The 20,843-nt window shown below is 50.5% G+C and overlaps 1 protein-coding gene across 1 annotated transcript; it reads left to right on the top strand.

The window, feature by feature from the left end:
- Nucleotides 1–1,757: 1,757 nt before the first annotated feature.
- TYRO3 (TYRO3 protein tyrosine kinase) lies at nucleotides 1,758–19,412 on the top strand. The gene is made up of 19 exons (XM_081293630.1): nucleotides 1,758–2,407; nucleotides 4,137–4,320; nucleotides 4,588–4,688; nucleotides 5,482–5,652; nucleotides 7,113–7,199; nucleotides 7,884–7,999; nucleotides 10,336–10,513; nucleotides 11,176–11,321; nucleotides 11,803–11,947; nucleotides 12,317–12,446; nucleotides 12,523–12,623; nucleotides 12,904–12,999; nucleotides 13,308–13,388; nucleotides 13,872–13,964; nucleotides 14,376–14,497; nucleotides 14,926–15,035; nucleotides 15,219–15,378; nucleotides 15,596–15,732; nucleotides 17,915–19,412. The coding sequence occupies exons 1-19, from the start codon at nucleotides 2,278–2,280 to the stop codon at nucleotides 18,303–18,305; spliced, it is 2,679 nt and encodes an 892-aa protein (XP_081149756.1). The 5' UTR covers nucleotides 1,758–2,277; the 3' UTR covers nucleotides 18,306–19,412.
- The last annotated feature ends 1,431 nt before the right edge of the window (nucleotides 19,413–20,843 follow it).

Below are 20,843 nucleotides of genomic sequence, written 5' to 3'. Positions count from 1 at the left end.
TCTGTCTCTAATAAAATACAAAATGGGCTAGGGATGTGACTCAGTGGTGGAGTACCCCTGAGTTCAATCCCTGGTACCCCCCCAAAAAAGAGTGGAGGAAGCATGGGTTGGGGATATAGCTCAGTTGGTAGAGTGCTTGCCTCAAATGCACAAGGCCCTGAGTTCTATCCTCAGCACCACCAATAAATAGATAGATAGATAGATAGATAGATATAAAGAAAGAAGTGGAGAAAGCAGGAACTCAGCTCCTTGTCTCTTGTAGAAAGTATGTTGCTTGGAGTGACAGGCTGTAAGTGGAGAATGCAGCTGCATCAATGATATGCCTGAGGAGCCCACTGGAATGATGGCAAAGGGTAACCCTCGGGCTAGATTTTCTGTCAGCCCAGGAAATTATGAGGTTGGGGTGAAAGGAGAAAAGGAAGGGGTGGGTTGTTTGAACTCTGGGTTCAACATCCTCCAGGAGAAGTCTTTCTCATGTCAGCTAGAATCAAGAAGGGGAGTCATCCCCTTACAGGAAATTTGAAGTCCCCTCCAGAGAAAAGAGGTGAGGTGAAGCTCTTGAGAAGGACAAGTGCCCAAAAGCAGAGAAGCAGCAGCCTGAGGCCATTCTGGCTTCAATTACAGAGCATGGTCTGCCAGACCAAACTCGGAAGCTATGGATTCGAGAATGGAAGAAGTCTTTTTCTTTAGGAAAAGACCCACAGTGCCCAAGAAAATTGGCAAAGTTCAGCTAAAGGGAGACTAAGGCCCCTGCCTTCCAACCCTTGACAGTGCTTCCTTGGTCTCTCCCTGTGCTGCCACCTGGGGGCGCCACCAGCTGGGTTCAAGGCTATTGCCAACAACTACTATTGTTATCATTAGGATAATTAATAAACAAGCACTGATGGGACCAAGTGGAAGAAGAAGCAGGCCCCTGCTGCGCGGAAGGAGCAGATCAGGTGAAAAGATCTAGTGAAGCTGCAGTGGGGGGCTGAATGGCTAGTCCTTTCTCCTCAACCACGAACTCTAAGAAAGACCTTTGGGGTGAGTTCAGGGACCAGGTAGAGGTATGGACAAGGGGAGGAGAACACTTGTTAGGCTGGTATGGAACCTGTTCTGTATCTGCTTGACAGGACACCCCATCCCCACCCCTTACGATTACTGGTTATGGGGCAGGCTCTGAGGCAATTGTTCACTCATTTAACAGGCATCTATTTATAGAGTGCCTACTGTGTGCGAAGTGGGTTACTTCTAATAATGTTTCATGGGATAACGTGAGGAAACAGTCAACTTCAACACCATGTCCTGGGTGTGAAAGAGGAAGCAAGTTGGAAGAATGACCACTCCCAAAATACATGGGCCATTGAGCTTTGGCCTGTATAGGGTAGCAGTGGGGAGATATATATATATATCAGATAATATCTGACAATCATCAAACAGATCTTGAAGAACTCAGGACCCCCATAGCAAGTTGGAAAACACTCTGGGAAACTGAGTTGGAGAAACTGTTTATTTTTGAGTAGGGTTATACTTGGAGGATAAAGGGTGGGAATAGAGCACGAATATGAAGAATTTGGATGAAGGGCTCAATGAAAGAGGTACAGGGATGTTAGCAGATCCGGGGAAAGGGGCAGCTGTTGATTGGGAGTGTCTAATATGTAATTTATGCCCTGAGAGGGCAAGTGCTAGTCTCTAGGTCAGAGTTTGGGCTTAAGTTAGGGTGTGGTAGGGGCTTCGGAGGAAATTTTCAGAGTAGAGTCTGTAGTGTTGAGCGGAAGAGGCTACCAGAGTGTTTAGGGAAAGGAGGGGCGTGGCCCGCGTGCCTATCCAGGGACCAAGTCAGAACCTGAGGATCGGCATTGGAGTAGCTGGGGCCGGGGGCGCAGGCAGGCCTGGGAGGTCTGGAGGTGGGGGCGGGCCAGAGGTCCGGTGACAGTGCCGGAGTTAGCAATCCGCCCCAGCCACCGGAGCTCCGCGGGGGGGCGGTAGGAGCTCGGGCTGCCGGCGGGTCGGGAGGAGGCGGTGGCTAGGAGAAGAACATGAATCAGCGGCAGCGGCGACGGCGACGGCGGCTGTGGAAAGAGCGCGGTGGCCCAGGAGCGGCCCCGGGGACCCCGCGTTGCTGACGGCTGCGGCGACTCCCGGTCGACGCGGGTCTCAGAGGCACTGGCCCAGCGCCGCCCCCCGGGCGGGCCCCAGCTCTTCCCGCGGCCCTCCTCCTCCTCCTCCTCTTCCTTCTTCCCTTCCCTCCTCTCCACGCTCCCGGGCCGGGCCCGGCATGGTGCGGCGTCGCCGCCGATGGCGCTGAGGCGGAGCATGGGGCGGCCGGAGCTCCCGCCGCTGCCGCTGCCGCCGCCGCTGCCGCCGCTGCTCCTGCTCCTGCTGGTGGGTCTGGCCTCTCTGCTGCTCCCAGAGTCGGCGGCCGCAGGTAGGGTCTGGCTCGGGATGTGGCGGAAAGCGGGAGACCGCGGAGGGGCGCTGCTGGGGGTCGGAGCCCAAGAACCACACTGAGGGAGACCCGGGCCTCGTGAGCAGTAGACTTGGGTTAGGGGGCCGGAGCTGGAGGGCCAAGGTTTGGGGAGCAGCCGTGTGTTTGCTGCCAGATCTCCAGTCGGGGTCCCCGCCCCCAACTTTCTAGTGCCCAGAGCTCTTCTGGCGGGGTGAAGGGAGTGGGGTGTGGGGTGTGTGGTCAGCAGGGGTATTTGGAACTGGATTTTCCCGCCTGCATGTTCCTAGTTGTTTGCTTCCCTTCCCCAGTTTTGGAGACTTAGTTCTGTCCGCCACACACACGAAGGTCCCACTCTGAAACCACAGGGTCTGGGGCTGAGCACCCAAGGGAAGGGGCACCCGCCTACCATTTAGATACAGGGGGTGTGAGGGTGCCGGGTCACAAAATACATCTGGTCATATATACTCTAGCTCCTGTGCTCTCAGGGCTTCCTGAAACGCAGAATGTTGGATGGCTTGGGCTGGGGCAAGGGTTCTGGTCTTTGTGGGATTTAGCCTTGTGTTCCCACTTAGCCTCTTAGGCATTTGCTAATTGTGGGAGTACTCCATGCTACACCTTGCTTCTCAAGTTCTCAGTGCACACCTCTAGACTGCTGGGAGTATGGGGAGTGTGAGGCTATCTCTCCTTGTCCTGTGACTGATGCTGGATGAAGGGAGTATAATAGAGACACAGGCCAGGGCAGCAGCCACTGGGCTGGCACCTTCTCTTGAGACATTTCCTGCCTTATCAGTCTCTTAGGGGAGGGAAGGGATGGGAAAGGAAGGAGAAGAAGGTGACAAGTATTTACAAGCTGAGGCTTAAAGAGTCCAGGAATTCGCCTAAAGTCACACACAGCAAAGGGCAGGAAAAAGCAGGACTGGACTTCACCTCTTCACCTGCCTATCTACTTAAAAATATGCCAGAGGCCAGGAGAGGTGTTTGTGTGTTTGTGTTTATGTGCATGCACAGAGGGCAGGTTTCCAGTAGGTGGGTCCTGTTGATGTGACCGGGGCCTAGGGGCCTACTGCTCAGGGCCCCATCCCTTCCTTCTACCTCCTACCTTCCTAGCACAGCCCCTGCTCACATGCAGGTATTAATAGAGCAGGCGCCTGCCAGGAAGGCTGCCATGTGTTTGATCTGACGTGGTTTTGTGGCCATATGTTCTCCACTTCAGGGAAGCACCCCCTCCTTCCCTTCCTCAGCCTCCCTTCATTTGGCAGGGTGGGGTGCAAGGGGTGCTGGCAGTAGTTCAGGGCTGGGTTGACACCTTGGATGGAGAGCTGGCATCTGGCAGCCTGTTGCACTGGTTGGGTGCAGCAGTCATTCCCAGGGTATTACCTTCCCCAGAAGTTGACAGCTTCCCACTTGTTTCAGCCCAGATTGCTTTCTTTTTGGTGTCTGGGCAGCAGGGAGCTGTGGGGAAGAGGTCCTTACTTAGAGTTGGGGGAAACTTCACAATAACAGAAAAGGTACCTGGAAAGCTTTCTTACCTCTTCCCCCAAAACAGGTCCAGGTTTCCTGCCCTCCCACATTGTCCTGCTGCCGTTTCCTTGGCATCGGCTGAAAATGAGCCCTCTAATGCAGAAGCTACATTCTGGAAGAGAATGGGAGATATTTCCAGAGACAGGGCAACCTCAAACAGGCTGACATTCTTCTTCCCACCCCTCAGGCCTGAAGCTCATAGGAGCCCCGGTGAAGCTGACAGTGTCTCAGGGGCAGCCTGTGAAGCTCAACTGCAGCGTGGAGGGGATGGAGGAGCCTGAGATACAGTGGGTGAAGGACGGGGCTGTGGTCCAAAGTTTGGACCAGATGTACATCTCAGTCAGCGAGCAGCACTGGATTGGCTTCCTCAGGTGCAGAGTTGTGGGGGAAGGTGTGGGATGCCATCTTGGGTGTAACTGTGCTCTTAAGGCTCAGGAGTTGGGGGCTGTGCTGAGATCCAGATGTCTGTGGTTTTTATTTACTCATTTTTCATGCATCATAATATTGGTCTCTGGTTTTTAAATTTGACAACCTGTGGAAACTTCTTCCAGAAATGGGGCTGGCTAAATCCGTCAAGTCTGCCGGTAGAGCTGCCCCTCTTGACCTCAGGAAGCAAACCTGTTGTCATGTTTCCACAGCCTGAAGTCAGTGGAGCGCTCTGATGCAGGCCGGTACTGGTGCCAAGTAGAGGATGGGGAAGAAATTGAGATCTCACAGCCAGTGTGGCTCACGGTAGAAGGTGAGGAGGGCAGAGCCACAGGGATGTGTTCGCTTGTAGCAGGTGTTGTCTACTAGTACCATACCTTTGCAGAGAAAATGCAGAGGAAGCTGGGCTGCCCCATGGCCCCATTGGGCCCAGTGGTACCAGGCTCTAGTCCACCCTAGACATCAAAAGACCCTACCTGCTAGAGTCTGGGTATCTAAGAATCAAAGGGGCAACTGGGATCCACAGACTATGGAGTGCAGTCTGTTTCATTTATCTGAGCAGCAATTCTCAAGCACCCATCTGAGGCTGGACCCTGCTCTGACAAGTGGCCCTACCAGCAGGGAGAGGGGTGGGGGAGGGGAGGGAGGTTTCACAGCTGCCAGAGCTCAGAGCCTTTCAGCCCTGGAAAACAAAGTGACTAAGAAAGTAACAAAAGGCCCTGAACGGGAGCTGGGGCCTGCCAGCAGAACTCCTGCTATAAAGCTCCCACCCACTCCCTCCCTCTCCGCCCCTCCCCCAGCTCCCTGCCCCCAGCTTCTCCCTTCCTCTGAGAAGAGCTATCAGAGCAGGTCTGGAGGGAGTGTGGGGGCAGGCAGCAGAATCTGCCTCACCCAAGGGGGCTGCAGGGAAGGGATTCCTATGGAAGCTGATATAAAAACGCACTTCTGCCCCCCAAGCTTGTTGCCTGTGCTGCGATTGACCCACTCATAAGGGGCATGTGGGGACCTTCTGCATAGAGGTCTTCGGATGGATGTGAACTTGTGATTTGGGCAGTTGGAGGCTATAAGGTGGAAAGGCTCACTTCCCACACCCCTTCTCTCCCTAGGTGTGCCATTTTTCACTGTAGAGCCAAAAGATCTGGCAGTGCCACCCAATGCCCCTTTCCAACTGTCTTGTGAAGCCGTGGGCCCCCCTGAACCTGTTACCATTATCTGGTGGAGAGGAGGCACCAAGATTGGAGGTCCTGCTCCCTCTCCCTCCGTTTTAAACGTAACAGGTGAGCATCCTCAGGAGGGGCTTCAAGAAGGGAATGAGCTGAGGTTTTTCATGTAGTAAGCCTGGCAGAGTTGGAATCTGTCTGAATCACAGAGTTTGCTATTGTGAGTGTCCAGAGCAAACCCCTGTGCCTGGATGCGTGAGCTGCACTATTGCTAAGCTCATTAGACAGGTGTGCTAGCCTGGCTAGGTGGGCTGATTAGTGGCAATCCTGCTGTGTGTACTCAAGGAAGGTGATGGGGCCTCTTTGCCTGGCTCACAGCAGTTTAGGACATGTACAGCTGGCCCTGGGAGATGAATTGTGTGAGACCAGGGGCACCCATCCCCCCCACCCTCCCAAGGGAAGGAGCCAGAAATCAGCCCACGCATTGCTAGGAAGGAGTGTCTGGCAGACACTGAGAAGACAGACTCTCATGCTGCAGAGGAAATGGGGGTAGAGTTAGGGGGGAGACAGAGGCCAGCACAAAGATACAGGGGCTTCCTCCCCTCATAGCTCTTTCCAGATATTTTCCCGAACAACTATATGTTTCCATACCTCTGCACAATTAGACTCAAAGCAGCCACACCTGCACACCAGCCTGGGCCCCATAGTCTGTCACACACTTGTGAGGCTCACTGATCTGTGAAACTGTAAGTTTTTTTTTTTTTTTTTTCCTAGTTAAGTCTTGAACAGGTTAAAAAGAGAGTCTGGGCTTGGTTTCATGGGCTAGAAAGTAGGAGGAAAGGGACTCTGATCTGTCTAGTCCCTAGCCATTGGAATCTGGAGAAGAGGTAGGTTACAGGACTTTTTGGAAGGGAGGACAGGGCCTATTCAGAGAGGGGGTTTGGTTCCTTCCCTCCTGATATGCGTGGTTAGGACCCTCAGGCAGCCAACCTGATAATAAGCATTCACTAAACTCCTACTGCACACACCACACTGTGCTGGGCACCACGGGGGACTGAGGAAATACAAAGGAAATAGAAGCTACCTTTCCAGCCCCCAAAGAATTCATTATAATTGGGGAGACACATGCATAAGGAACTGAGAACTAATGCAAGGCCAGGAATCTGCAAATATAACAATGACAGGGCACAGAGCAAACAAAAGGGCTCTTCGAAGGACATAAAGGAGTGGCCAGAAAAAGGACAAAGGATGCAGCTCTGTGCCATCTGTGGGAGATGGGATTGAGGTGGGAGGCTCCCTATAACATTTCTTAAGTGCTTATTGTGTGCCATGCACTTCACTATAAATTACCTGATTCTCATAGTTCTAGCATTTGAGAGATGAGAAAACAGCCCCATCCAAGCTCACTGGACTCAAAGTCCTTGTTCCATTCCACCACACCCCACTGTCCAGCCCCTTCCTTTGGCTGGAGGGACTTCTAGGATGTTCAGGCCAGATTCTGAGTATTCCCCTTCCTCAGTCCCACACTGAGCCAGAATTGCTGTTTTGGGGCACTAACTGAGGTTTTCTGGCCCCAGGTGTGACCCAGAGAACAGAGTTCTCCTGTGAAGCTCACAACAGAAAAGGCCTGGCCTCTTCACGACCAGCTATTGTTCACCTTCAAGGTAGGAGTACTAGAGGCAGAGGCAGGTAGATGAGGCCAGGGTCATGCCTGTTGGAGATCCTCATATGAGGGGTAATTGGCAAATCTCCCATTCCTAGGGGGAGCACCTGAGACCCTGCTGTGGCTGTGATAAGAATAGAATCCTGACGTCACAGCAGATTTCCCATCCCGAAGGAGACTCTGTGAGGGAGGGAGAGAAGGGAGCCAGCAGGAGGTGGTCAAGGCTCTAGCCCAACCTTGTTTCTGCCACTCCTGTGGAGGGAATGGGGGCAGGGAGGAGCCTAGCAGATGATTGAGACCAAAGGGCTGGTGCAGTGGAGGAAGGGAGGAGCAGAGGGAGGTAGGAAGCCAGAGAGTGGAGGAGCTTGTCTGTGGCTGCAGGAGCAGCTGCCTATTTCTTCTTTGTAGTTCCCCAGGCACCAGGTACTGCCTCCACATAAGATCTTATTCTTTGGTCAGGGACTCTTATTTCAGAGAGAGAAGTAACCTTTATCTATAGCCTAAGCAGTTTCCTAATAGGAGCAGCCATCCCCTACTGGTTACTTGATTTGTGTCTCAGCGCTAAGTAGCAGACTTTAGGTTGGGGGTGTCCCAGGCCCTAGAGGGAACTCAAGACTTGACTCCTATACATCCTTCTTTCTCCTCTCATTCTTACTGGACACTGACTCTTAGTCCCCATCCACAGCAAGGCCTGCAGCCCCCTTTAACATCACAGTGACAAAGCTCTCCAGCAGCAATGCTAGTGTGGCCTGGATGCCAGGTGCTGATGGCCGAGCTGTGCTCCAATCCTGTACAGTCCAGGTAAGCTGAGATGGGCCCAACAGACTTTCCTGAACTGGCCAGGCTCATTCTGGCTGCATGGCACTTCATGACAATGATATTACATTTACTAGAGTTCATAGGGTTGGTCGTAGCACTATTCAGGTGCTGTTCCTTAGCATGAATAGCCCAAGCCTCTCTCTCAGCCTTGACAACTAAAAGACTGCAGATTGGCTCAAGCCTGTGCATTCTTTAGGCTGGAAAGCAGATTTTCAGAGCAGATTTGGGGTATCTGGAAGAATTGTGTGTGTGTGTGTGTGTGTGTGTGTGTGTGTGTTGCTGGGGATTGAACCCAGGCCTTGTCCTTGCTAGACAAGTGTTCAACTGCTTAACTGGAAGAACTTTTCTTCTGGTGTGAAAGCCTTTGATTATCTGATAGTCTGCACTTTCATGCCCCTATACCCATGCCAAAGAGAACAAGAGGACCAGAAGGGGTCTTAAACCCTGGAGGGTAGAAAAGGTGGGTAAGGTTTTATCACAACCAAGAAGCAATGCCAGCTTACTTATTTGATTTGTTTATTTTAAAGGAATTTACTGAGATCCTTTTGAAACTGTTCTAAGCAGTTCCCTGGGCAGCAGGGGTCCCTGCTCTGTGTTCCACCTTTGGAGGACCCGACTCTGGCTCTCCTTTGGCCCTTACTCTGGGGAAAAGAGTCTGCAGAGCCAAGGAGATAAACAAATCTATCCAGATTGTCTTTTCTTCCACACCGTACTGTACATATTCAGCATCTAATGCCCTGACTGCCATGGGTCTGACTCCAGGGCCTGTGTGGGCCTCCTCCAGGTCCATCCTCCCAAAGGTGGAACATTCTATGATATGTACACCTCTAAACTCTAGGGGCAACTATTTGTGTGGAGATGGGAATAGAGCCTGGGTGTGCAGACAACATTGTCCACACTTGTGCATCTGAGTCTCATCATGATGTAGACCCTTGCCTGGGGGCCAGCTCTTTCAGTGCCTCCACACCATGATTTGGGACTACAAGGATTTGGAAAATTATAAATGTAAACTTGACCTTCTAGGTGGTTTGGAAGTCTTAATTCTTAAGGTATCATGATAGAAATTATTTCTGAGCACAGTGGCACACACCTGTAATCCCAGTGATTTAGGAGGCTGAGACAGTATTACAAGTTTGAGGCCAGCCTCAGCAACTTAAACCCTAAGCAACTTAGTGAGACTGGGTTGAAATAAAAACTAAAAAAGGGCTGGAGATGTGGCTCTGTAGTAAAGCACCCCTGGGTTCAATCCTTAGTATCAAAAAAAAAAAAAAAAAGAAGAAGAAGAAGAAGAAGAAAGAAAAGAAATTATTTAATAGTTTGTTAGGGCTGGGGATGTGGCTTGGTGTTAGGGTATTTGCATAATGTGCAAGCCCTGGGTTCAATTCTAGCACTGCAAAAAATAAAAGTGTGTTTTCTGATTTATAGATTTTTTTCCTTTGATATTGGGGATTTATTTCAGGATGTTTAACCACTGAACCACATCTCTACCATCCCCCCACCCTTTTTTTTTTTTTAAGATAGGGTCTCACTAAATTGCTTAGGATCTTGCTAGCTTGTTGAGGCTGACCTTGAAATTATGATCCTTCTGCCTCAGCTTCCCAAGCCACTGGGATTATAGACGTGTACCACATCCAGCTTGATTATATTTAAATATCTAGTTACACAGTACATGGATCTATTTATTCTCTGGCCCTAAGCCCCCAAAATGTAAAGTGAAGGACTGGTTCAAGGTACCCCTAGGGTCTCAGTTTCTTTCCCCTTGAGAATCTCTGAGACTTTGGGATGGCTTGTGACAATAAGGGGCAAGTGCTCTGGAACACATAAGGATCAAGTAAAGAAGGACAAGATTTTTTTTGGAGTAGCGAAGACAGGTTTTCACCAAGAAAGTGACATTTGCACTCTTAAAACAATAAGTAAGGCTTTTCTAGGAAGAGCATGTGAGTATCTGCAGCACCATGGAGCTCCAGAGCCTTCTGCAATACAGGGTAGAGACAGGTGGGAGCGGACAGGTTATTTGAGCTTGCTGGTAGACTTAGAGGAAGCATTCATTCCAGTTCCCCCTACCTTACCTAGCCCTTCCATCTTCCATCTTATCTCTTTTTTAATATTTATTTTTTAGTTGTAGTTGGACACAATACCTTTATTTCATTTATTTATTTTTATGTGGTGCTGAGGATCAAACCTAGAGCGAACCTAGAGTCTCGCATATGCAAGGCAAGCACTCTACTGCTTAGCCACAACCCCAGCCCCATTCTATCTTATCTTATTGACCTTATGAACTTTCTTCCCACACTAACCAGTTTTCTGCTTTTCTGTAGGTCACACAGGCCCCAGGGGACTGGGAGGTCCTAGCTGTAGTGGTCCCTGTACCACCCTTTACCTGCCTCCTCCGGGATCTGGAGCCTGCCACCAACTACAGCCTCAGGGTGCGCTGTACCAACGCCTTGGGGCCCTCTCCCTACGCTGACTGGGTGCCCTTTCAGACAAAGGGTCTAGGTAAGGGACTTACAGAGCAAGGTTGGCTCAAGTTCTGAATAGAATTGATTGGGAGGGGCTACCTGAAATGTAGGTTCAGGCCTCATTCAGCTGACATTTCCTGAGAGCTGCTGCTGCTGCACACCACTGTATACAGCTTTGCATCTAGTTCTTTGTGGGTGGAACAGAAAAGCAAACTGGAAAAGGTCAGATAATGGAGTGATGAAGAGTGCTCATGGTGGCCAAGGAAAACCCCCTTAAAGAGATCTAAGTGAGGTCTGAAGGATAAGGAAGAAGCCATGTAAATATCTGGGGGGACATCACTGCACAGAGAGGCCAAAGCAAGTACAAAGACAGGCAGGAACTGGCTTGAAGTTCTCTGGCAGTTGCAAGGAAGCTGAGCTGGCTGAGAGAGGACAGTGGTGGTGGGGGTCTGGTTGGGGGGCGGTGAGGCAGTAACCATGGTGATGAAGAGGTACTGCTGGGCTGAGAGGCTTCCTGTACTGCCAGTGACTTTTGCTTCTTCCCCAGCAGTGGGTGAGATCTGTCAGCCAGGAGGCTAGCCCTTCCCCAAATTACTGCTCTCAGCTGTTCAGTTCTTGGCGGCTGGTTCCAAAGGTCTACATGAGATAATGATAGTGAGAAGGTTAGGGATTTTATCGATGTTCTCTCTTTGGGTACAGCCCCATCTAGCGCTCCCCAGAACCTCCACGCCATCCGTACAGATTCAGGCCTCATCCTGGAGTGGGAAGAAGTGATCCCTGAGGGCCCTTTGGAAGGTCCCCTGGGCCCCTATAAACTATTTTGGATTCAAGACAATGGAACCCAGGTAAGAGACCTTTCACTTTTGCAGCTCTCTCCAGTTCCTGAGGCCTTTAAGAGCTTCAGAATGGCTGTCTCCTGCAGGCCTGGGCCTCCCACCACCTCAGGGAATGCCTTTCTCCTCCCCACACCCCACACTCTTCTCTTTGCTGGATTGTGTCTCCTTTTGGGATTGCATCCTCTGGCCACTTTGTATGAAAGCAGGAAGCACATTCCTGCATCAACTAGGGGATGGTACAGATAAGGCTTTATCCTCAGCCCACTTGCCTCCCATCCCCCACCTGTCCTGAGCCTAGTTTTTGTTCTGGAGAGAACTCTGCTCTGCAGCCTGGAGCAGGAACGTGAGACTCCCAGAAAGGTGCGTTCTCGCAGCCCCTACTCTTACAGTACCCTAGACTCCCTGTTCCTAGTTCGACCTTTTTCTGTCCTACCGCCCCAGCTGGAGGCCTTCTTAGTTTCAGTGTGGGCGGGGCTTTTCCTGGCTACAGGATGAGCTGACTGTGGAGGGGACCAGGGCCAATCTGACAGGCTGGGATCCCCAGAAGGACCTGATCGTGCGTGTGTGCGTCTCCAATGCAGTTGGCTGTGGGCCCTGGAGTCAGCCATTGGTGGTCTCTTCTCACGACCATGCAGGTGAGGGAGGAGAAGCAGGAGATTAGAGATTTCTATCTAGACTGGTGGGAGGAGGCTGGTGGCTCCTGTTCTCCCAGTAAGTCCCCAAACTCAGTCAATTAGTTTAGACGAGGGTTAGTATTTATATTTCATTTTCCTCCCCTTGCCCCAGAACTGGCATAGAAATCGTTGGTCATACTATAGGTGAAAAAAGCCAGGGCCTGTCAAAGTCCAGGTAGGAATTCTTGGATCTTCACCGGCAGCCTCTTTCACCTGGGCCCTACTGACTTAAGGGAGCCTCTTGACTGGGCCAGGTGACTGTCCTGGGAAAGTTCTAGAGGAACTCATTGATGTCAGTCTAGCTTATGCCACTACCCCTCCCTCCAACAGGCCAGCAGGGCCCCCCTCACAGCCGCACATCCTGGGTGCCTGTGGTTCTGGGTGTGCTGACAGCCCTGGTGACAGCCGCTGCTCTGGCCCTCATCCTCCTTCGAAAGAGGCGGAAAGAGACACGGTTCGGGTAAGGGAGTGTGAATGTGCAGGAGAGGCAGGTGGTCAGCATTGGAGCTGACCCCAAGTCCTGGGTTTTCCTTTAGGCAAGCCTTTGACAGTGTCATGACCCGAGGGGAGCCAGCTGTTCATTTTCGGGCAGCCCGGTCCTTCAATCGAGAAAGGCCTGAGCGCATTGAGGCCACACGTGAGTGGTGGAGGATCATAGGAGGGAAAAATGGGCTGTCTTGTACCCCAATCTGCATTCTTTTACCAACTCATTAGTTTACCCAATAGATCTGAATGTATTGTCTCAAGTGTAGAACGTGAAAAAGATATACAGACATAACCTCCTGGGGCTCTTCACCCCCACTGTGGGAGAGCTAAGTTCCTTCTGCTGAGGAGGGGAGGCCAGAGGGCTGGGGTGAAGAAGCAGGCTGAGTTTGGACTGGGAATCAGAACTCTACCCCTTTCTCACCCCCCCACAGTGGACAGCCTGGGCATCAGTGATGAACTGAAGGACAAACTGGAAGATGTGCTCATCCCAGAGCAGCAATTCACCCTGGGCCGGATGTTGGGCAAAGGTCTGTGGTCTGTGCAGGGTTGGTAGGAGTTTGCCTTCTCGGATGAGTTTGGTTGCTCCTTTAACTTAGAGGGTATGGATTTGGGTCAGCTCCTATAATCAAAATATTCTCATTGACTCCTGAGTTAGGACTGTTAGAGGGAATGGTTGCTGGGGATAGGGAGGGCTAAGGAGCCACTCCCAGCATCCTCTGCTTTGGCGAGAGGCAAGGAAGCCTCCTCCAGAATCTGATGATTTTGTGTCCCTATGGAGGATCACCTGGGGAGCAGGGCACCAGGGAGACTTCCTCTCATTTGACTTGGTTCCTAGGAGAGTTTGGTTCAGTGCGAGAGGCCCAGCTGAAGCAGGAAGATGGCTCCTTTGTAAAAGTGGCTGTAAAGATGCTAAAAGGTGAGTGGAGAATCATAGTTTAGAGAGAGGTCCTCATAAGGGAAGGTAAAAGGTCCTGGAACAGGTTCTGCTTTGGCCTGAGATTTTCCAAGATGAGCTAGTCAGCACTAAATGGATGCTGTCTGTACCATGTGAATAATTCATAAGCATAAACCCACACAAAGATTCATGGCCCAGCATTGCTCTGTGCTATCAGGAGTGACTGTCCTCTGAGTTCACTCTTGGGTGGTTACAACTGTGGTTGGTTGAACTATTGGGCTATTCAAACCAAAGGGAAGACATTCCCAAGTGGAAAAATTGTTGGATAGCTCCACTCCACAAGGATTCTTCTGCTCATGGCCAGGCTGTTTCGGGGGGGGGGCCGGGGGGAGGGCTGTGAAACTCAGGACATCTGAAGGATAAGACCTAGGAGGCTTAGGCTTCAGTTGGAGCTGGGGGCACCTTTATTTCATCCCATCCCCATTCCCCATTAATTTCTCCCAGCTGACATCATTGCCTCAAGTGACATTGAAGAGTTCCTCAGGGAAGCAGCTTGCATGAAGGAGTTTGACCATCCTCATGTGGCCAAGCTTGTTGGTAAGCCGATTTTGGGAGGAGAAGATACAGAATAGGACTTAAAATATGCTCCTTGTATAGGAAAGAGAGAAGTTTGGCTTTACCTGGTAAGCCAGAGACAAAATAACAAAGAGGGTCCTGGTTAAAATCTGACCTTACTCTAGGTAAGGAACATAGTTTACAGACCCTGTACCAGAGGTCTGGATATGAAGACCGTTCCTATGGGTGGAGAAGGAGAGGACAGGGAAGATTTTTCAGGTATCAGGGAAGAATAGCCAGAGCCATTTCTGAGCAGTCCCCATGCCAGAGTGGAACCCTGGGGAAAGAAGTAGCGGAGCCAGGTTTAGAGGTGAGACCTAATAAGTGGGGACTAATGTAGACACCTGAGCTGCCTTTGACCTGTGCCCGGCTCTTGACTCTCCCTTGTTCTAGGGGTGAGCCTCCGGAGCAGGGCTAAAGGCCGTCTCCCCATTCCCATGGTCATCCTGCCCTTCATGAAACATGGGGACCTGCATGCATTCCTGCTTGCCTCCCGGATTGGAGAGAACCCTTTTGTGAGTGCCTGGGGTGGGAGTGGCTGGGAGGAAATTGATAGGAACCAAAGCCAAGAACAGGACAAAGACCCTGGGAGAAGGGGCTTGGTAGGCAGTGCTGTTGGAGCTGTTAGGGAGAAGAAAGGGTCAGAGTTTGACTCCATTTAAGGTAGCTTCCTTTGCCCTTACAAAGCCTTGCTGAGAAGTTTAGGCTGGGAAAGGGCCTTTTTGGGAGAAGAGACTTGTGGAGCCCCAGGCTACAGTATTCTTGGCTTTCAGGCTTTCTCACAGTTGTCAAAATTTTCTTGCCTTGGGCAGATCCTCCATCCCCTTTCCTTCCTTTCAGTGATTCTGAGGACAATCTTTAGGCTTTCTGACCAGGGAATCCCATTCATCCTGCCCCACCTGGGTAGGCAGGTCCAGCCTGAGCTTGCCCTTCTGCCTACCAGAACCTGCCCCTCCAGACCCTGATCCGGTTCATGGTGGACATTGCCTGTGGCATGGAGTACCTGAGCTCCCGGAACTTCATCCACCGAGACCTGGCTGCTCGAAATTGCATGTAGGAATTCTGGAGGGCTCGGGTTGGGAGATAGCAGCTAGTGCCAGGAGGAGCCAGCTGACTGCTCCTGCCTGGGACAGTACCTGCTATGCATGGGGGATAGCCTGGAAGCAAAGAAATCCTGGTTTAGTAAGGCTATGAGTACTGAGGAAGGCTGACCCTATCCTCCAACATTCCTCACAGGTTGGCAGAGGACATGACAGTGTGTGTGGCTGACTTTGGACTTTCTCGAAAAATCTATAGTGGGGACTACTATCGTCAGGGCTGTGCCTCCAAATTGCCTGTCAAGTGGCTGGCCCTGGAGAGCTTGGCTGACAACCTGTATACTGTACACAGTGATGTGGTGAGCAGGGTGGTACAATGAGGCTTGGTGGTAATATGTGTGGTGTGAACTAGCATGTGGGGGTAGACTATACAGCCATCAAGGGTCTGGCCAGGTCTGCTTTCTGGGCTTTGGCTGACTAGTTTTGAGGCTCCTGACCCCCAAGATGTGCTTGCCTCAGAGCTATTGCTCTGCCTGATTCCGGAAGCCCAGTGACACTTCCTCCCTAAACTCCCAGTGGGCCTTTGGAGTGACCATGTGGGAGATCATGACTCGTGGGCAAACACCATATGCTGGCATCGAAAACGCTGAGATTTACAACTACCTCATCGGCGGGAACCGCCTGAAACAGCCTCCCGAGTGTATGGAGGACGTGTGAGTACCCTGGGAAGGGGAATACAGAAAGGACAGAGGCACAGAGTTGAGCAGCAGAGCAGTTTCCCCTGTCACCTTTTCCCTACACCTGCTCCCTTCCTCCTTCTTGAGACCCCAGCAAGTCTAAGCCCTCCTGGGCTGAGCTCTCCCCAATGAAGCTACACAGAGCAAGGGAAAAACTGGGCTGCTCCCTCACTCTTTGCATGGCAAAGAGTTTTTATCTTGGTCTTCATCTCCTCTTAAGGAAGTGGAGGGACCTGAGATTCTGGGAACAAGGAACATGTCTCCTTTCCTTGCTTCAAGCCAGGTCCTTGAGAGCAGGGTCGAATAGTGGTACTGCCTACTGTAGTGTTATTCAACCTTGTTGACAAGATGACATGTTACTAACATTAGCCGATCACTTTAGGTATTCTTTCAGATAATCTTCCTCTAGCCCTATGAGGAAGAAACTGTTGTTATCCCCATTTTGTAGATGAGGAAATAGGATTAAAAAGGTTAAGTAACATGGCCAAGGTCGCACAGCTATTAAATGAATGAGTTGGGTTTTTTTTTTTTTTTTTTTTTTTTTTGTGTGTGTGTGTGTGTGTGTGTGTGTTTGTAGTTGTAGATGGACAGAATGCCTTTATTTTATTTATTTTTATGTGGCGCTTAGGATCAAACCCAGTGTCTCACACATGCTAGGCAAAGCACTTCACCACTGAGCTATAGCCCCACCCCTGAATGAGTTGGTTTTGAACCTAGATCCCTGTGGTTTTAGAATATGTGCCCTCAACCATGATATCAACTGTAATTGGTTTGTTCTAGTCTTACTCCCCAATCCCATCAAAGTCAGAATGTCCCTGGGGCCCCAAAGGACCTTTTGCTAGTACCACAGGAAGGAGTCCCCAGTGATCCAGGGAAAATGTGATCCTTTTGTTGCTGTGGGGTTAGACCTCCAGAGGGATAGACAGAAAGGCTAAGCCTAAATAGTGGGCAGTGAATTTGAAGTGCTCAAAGCCTAAGCTGTAGTGCCATGCCTGCACCTGAGGGCAGGAACATGGTAGAGCTCGGGGCACGGTGGACACTGGAAGTTCAGGTCTCCCTGAAGCTGCAGCCTGGCTCCTCCCAGGCTGGAACTGGTATTGTCAATGGTGGGTGGGCAGATACTGGCCTTCCACCAGGCAGCCTGGTGGCCAAATGCCAGTTGGCTCCTAGCACAGCCTTGAGAATGTGTCCTGGTTTGGTCATGTATCCCCTAGCCCTGGACCATTCCCACGGCCTGCCTGGGATCTGGCATGATTCTTCTCATTGTTGGGATCCCCTCTCAGGAGGGCTGGTACAGGGAGTGCTTGGAGCTTTTGTCCTGAACATAGGCAAGAAAGTCAGACATTTGCTCTGGTTGTGGTCTCAGCCCCTTCCCATTAGGTTTTATGAAGGTTTTTGCTGTTGTTGTTATTTTCCCTTGCCTCAGTCATTGCTTAGGCTTCAGGGAATCTGTAAGACTTCTGAAATAGTATGCAAAAAGTATTCCTGCCAAGGCACAGGGGGCTAAGAAGCTTTTCTCAGATTCTCAAAGGTATCCACATACAATGAAGATTTCAGAATACCTGAGTGATTGTTGCCTAATGAGGACTTGAGTGTTCAAATGCACCCCATAAAAATAACCCTGATGCTGAGCATGGTGGCATGTGCCTGTAAGGCCAGCTACTCTTAAGACCTGCCTGAACAACTTTGTGAGACCCTGCCTCAAAATAAAATAAAACAAAAAGGGCTGAGGATGTAGCTCAATGGCAGAGCATTTGCTTAGCATGCAGGAGGCCCTGGGTTCTACCCCCAGCAGCACACACACACACAAAAAAAAACCCTCTCTCTGAAAGACAAAAACATTATTCTTAATACTGCCTCCCAAGGCAGCTTAGGAGGAACTTTTGGAGCCGCCCATATGCTTCATTTCTGTGTGACCTTGTTAAGGTTCTCAATCTCTCTGTGCTTTAGTATCCACATTTGCAGGGTAGGGATTGCTTTATTTCATAGATGTTATGAGAACTGAATAACTTAGTAAGTGTAAAATACTAGAAGAGTGCCTGATACATAGTAAGCCCTATATACATAATTTTTTTTTAATCCCAGTGCCATATGATTAAGGGACCTCTGCTTTTGAAGGAAGGGCCACTATCTCCCTTCACCTTTCTCTCCACCCCAGGTATGATCTCATGTACCAGTGCTGGAGTGCTGACCCAAAGCAGCGCCCAAGCTTCACATGTCTGCGAATGGAACTGGAAAACATCCTAGGCCACCTATCTGTCCTGTCCGCCAGCCAGGACCCCTTGTACATCAACATTGAGAGAGCTGAGCAGCCTACTGAGGAAGGCAGCCTGGAGCTGCCCTGTAGGGATCAGCCCAGCAGCAGAGCTGGGGATATCAGTGGCATGGGGGCAGTGGGTGCCACCTCCAGTGACTATCGGTACATTCTCAGCCCTGGAGGACTGGCCGAGCTGCCTGTACAGGCAGACCAGCAGCCAGAGAGCCCCCTCAATGAGGCCCAGAGGCTGCTGCTGCTGCAGCAAGGGCTACTGCCCCACAGTAGCTGTTAGCCCACAGGCAGAGGGCATCCGGGGCCATCTGGCTGGCTCTGCTAGCCACTGTGCTGCTGACTAAGCCCTATCCGACCCCAGCCCCAGGCAGCAAGGTGTGGAGGCTCCTGTGGTAGCCCTCCCAAGCTGTGCTGGCACCTGGACTGACCAAATCGCCCAATCCCAGTTCTTCCTGCAACCACTCCATGGCCGGCCTGGCATTAGTTCAGGCATTGGCTTGGAGGAGGTGGGCCAGACCTGGTTGCCTGAACCCAGGCAGCTGGCAGGAGGGGTGGTGGTGGTTATGTTTCCATGGTTACCATGGGTGTGGATGGCAGTGTGGGGAGGATAGATCGAGCCCTGTGGGCACCTACCCTCCCAACTGATCTGCCCCTGCTGTTTTAGTGCATGCATTGAGCTGCCTCCAGCCTGGGGGCTCAGCAGTGCCCACCATGCTTGGGGTTTAAATGCCAGGTTTTGCCTTTCCAAGTCAGAGAGATGCCCTTGTACCATTATTCCTTTTTAGGTGAGAGTTGGTAAGGGGTTGATACAGTTGGGTCCCAAGCCCAGTGGCAAAAGATGGTGGGACATTCTCAAGTCTGAATCCTTGTCACCTTACTGATTCTCCACTCTGCCTGTACTGGGAGAGGTATGGGGAGGGTGCTTCTCTGAATTGAGCCTACCCCTCCACGGCATGCTGGAGTACCACAGGCCACCAGGGGCCCATCTTCTGAAGGCAGTGTGCAGATCTGGCTAGAGGCACAGAGGGCTGGCCCAAGAATCCAGGGACAGGGAGGTGGGAAGAGTTCAGGAGCCCTTCTCCAAGCTCTCCTGCAGTCTGAGCATGCTACCAAGTCCCCAGATATCCCAACACTAACAAAGGCAGCTGTGTCTGAGCCCAGCCCTTTTCCACAGCAACCCCTTAGTCCCATCCTCCTACCCTCACTGGACATCCTCTTCTGTCCCAAGTCCCCAGAGAGAAAATAGGCCTTATGGCTGGTATGGATGAGGGGGAATTTCTGGAGCCTGGACCCCAGCCCTGACTGGGGGAGTCTCCTGGAATGCATGGGGCCAGCCCTTGCTGTTAGGGACATTTCCAAACTGTTAGTTGCTGTTTAAAAGCAGAAATAAAATTAAAGACTAAATAAGTAAGGCCTTGTCTCTTAAATGTTTACTTTTTTTTCCACACCACAAAAATAAGGCATCTCTGCATTGAGAAAAGTTTGAAAAGACACATGCCAGAATGTTAACAGCTGTTATCTTCGTATGTAATTAAGGGGACTTTTTTTCTTTCATGTTTTTCAAGTTCTCTGCATTAAGCACAAAATACTTTTGTAATTAGATAAGACCCCAATGAATCTTACCCGTATTAAGGATGATAACACTGTAGACAATTAGGAAAATGCAGAAAATCCTTAAAAAATGCCAGTTACCTATAATTACACCACCCAGTGATAACCATCACTGATCTTTTGAAAATGCAAATTATTTTGACAAAGTTCATTATTTTGGAATAAAGAGGCTGTCCTAGCGCTCCTGCCTCTACAGACTTTCTTCTGTCCTTGGGTATAGAAACTTTCACCTTTCACTCTGCCTGGAGCCAAGGGAAACTTCTCTGGAAGTTTCTTAAGGAGGAAGAGTAAGCCTCTTCAGAAATAGAAATAAGGGTAGGGGAGGCTGGGGCCATAGCTCAGTGGCAGAATGCTTTTAAAAAAATTTAAAAGAAATAAGGGGGGGTTGGGGTTGTGGCTCAGAGGTAGAGGGCTTGCCTACCATGTGTGAGACACTGGATTTGATCCTCAGCACCACATAAAAATAAATAAAGATATTGTGTCTAGAATTAAAAAATAAATATTAAAAAAAAAAAGAAATATGGACAACCAAATGCGGAATGTTTTCTCTGATATAAGGAGGCTGATTCATAGTGGAGTAGGGAGGGGGAGAATGGGAGGAATAGTGGAATAGGGCAGAGGGGTGGGAGGGGAAGGGAGGGGGCAGAGGGGTGGGAGGGTTAGGGAGGGGGCAGAGGGGTGGGAGGGTTAGGGAGGGGGCAGAGGGGTGGGAGGGTTAGGGAGGGGGCAGGGGGTTAAAAATGATGGTGGAATGTGATGGACATTGTTATACAAAGTACCTGTATGAAGACATGAATTGGTGTGAATATACTTTGTATACAACCAGAGATATGAAAAAGTGTGCTCTATATGTGTAATAGGAAGTATAATGCATTCTGCTGTCATAAATTTAAAAATTAATTTAAAAAGAAAGAAAGAAGGGCAGTGGGGTTTTGCTTCCAAATACTTCCACCCGAAAATGTTAGTTTTAGAGCATGCTCATGGCAGGAGGCCTGGAAATCATGCCTCTGCCGAGGGACACATGGATAGTACTGCTGGCTGAGGGCAATGGAATGGGGTGGGTCTTTCTGAAAGCAAATATCCTGAAAAACCTGTTGCTGGTTCTCCTAACTCTAGTTCTCACGTAGATCATGAGACCTGAATTAACTTCCAGGCAAATAGCTTTCAGAATGTTTCATGCAGTGATTAGCTTCAACTACCAGGTGGT

The sequence above is a fragment of the Spermophilus citellus genome (assembly GCF_964194105.1).
Source record: "Spermophilus citellus genome assembly, chromosome: 4".
Taxonomy (NCBI): domain Eukaryota; kingdom Metazoa; phylum Chordata; class Mammalia; order Rodentia; family Sciuridae; genus Spermophilus; species Spermophilus citellus.
This window is presented reverse-complemented; position numbering and strand designations above follow the sequence as displayed.

Bases quoted from the DNA above. Each gene is read 5' to 3' on its own strand.
- TYRO3 (XM_081293630.1), top strand. From the start codon at position 2,278: ATGGCGCTGAGGCGGAGCATGGGGCGGCCGGAGCTCCCGCCGCTGCCG. The intron at 12,447-12,522 runs GTAAGGGAGTGT...GTTTTCCTTTAG, and splicing joins CGGAAAGAGACACGGTTCGG to GCAAGCCTTTGACAGTGTCA. The intron at 15,036-15,218 runs GTAGGAATTCTG...CATTCCTCACAG, and splicing joins CTGGCTGCTCGAAATTGCAT to GTTGGCAGAGGACATGACAG.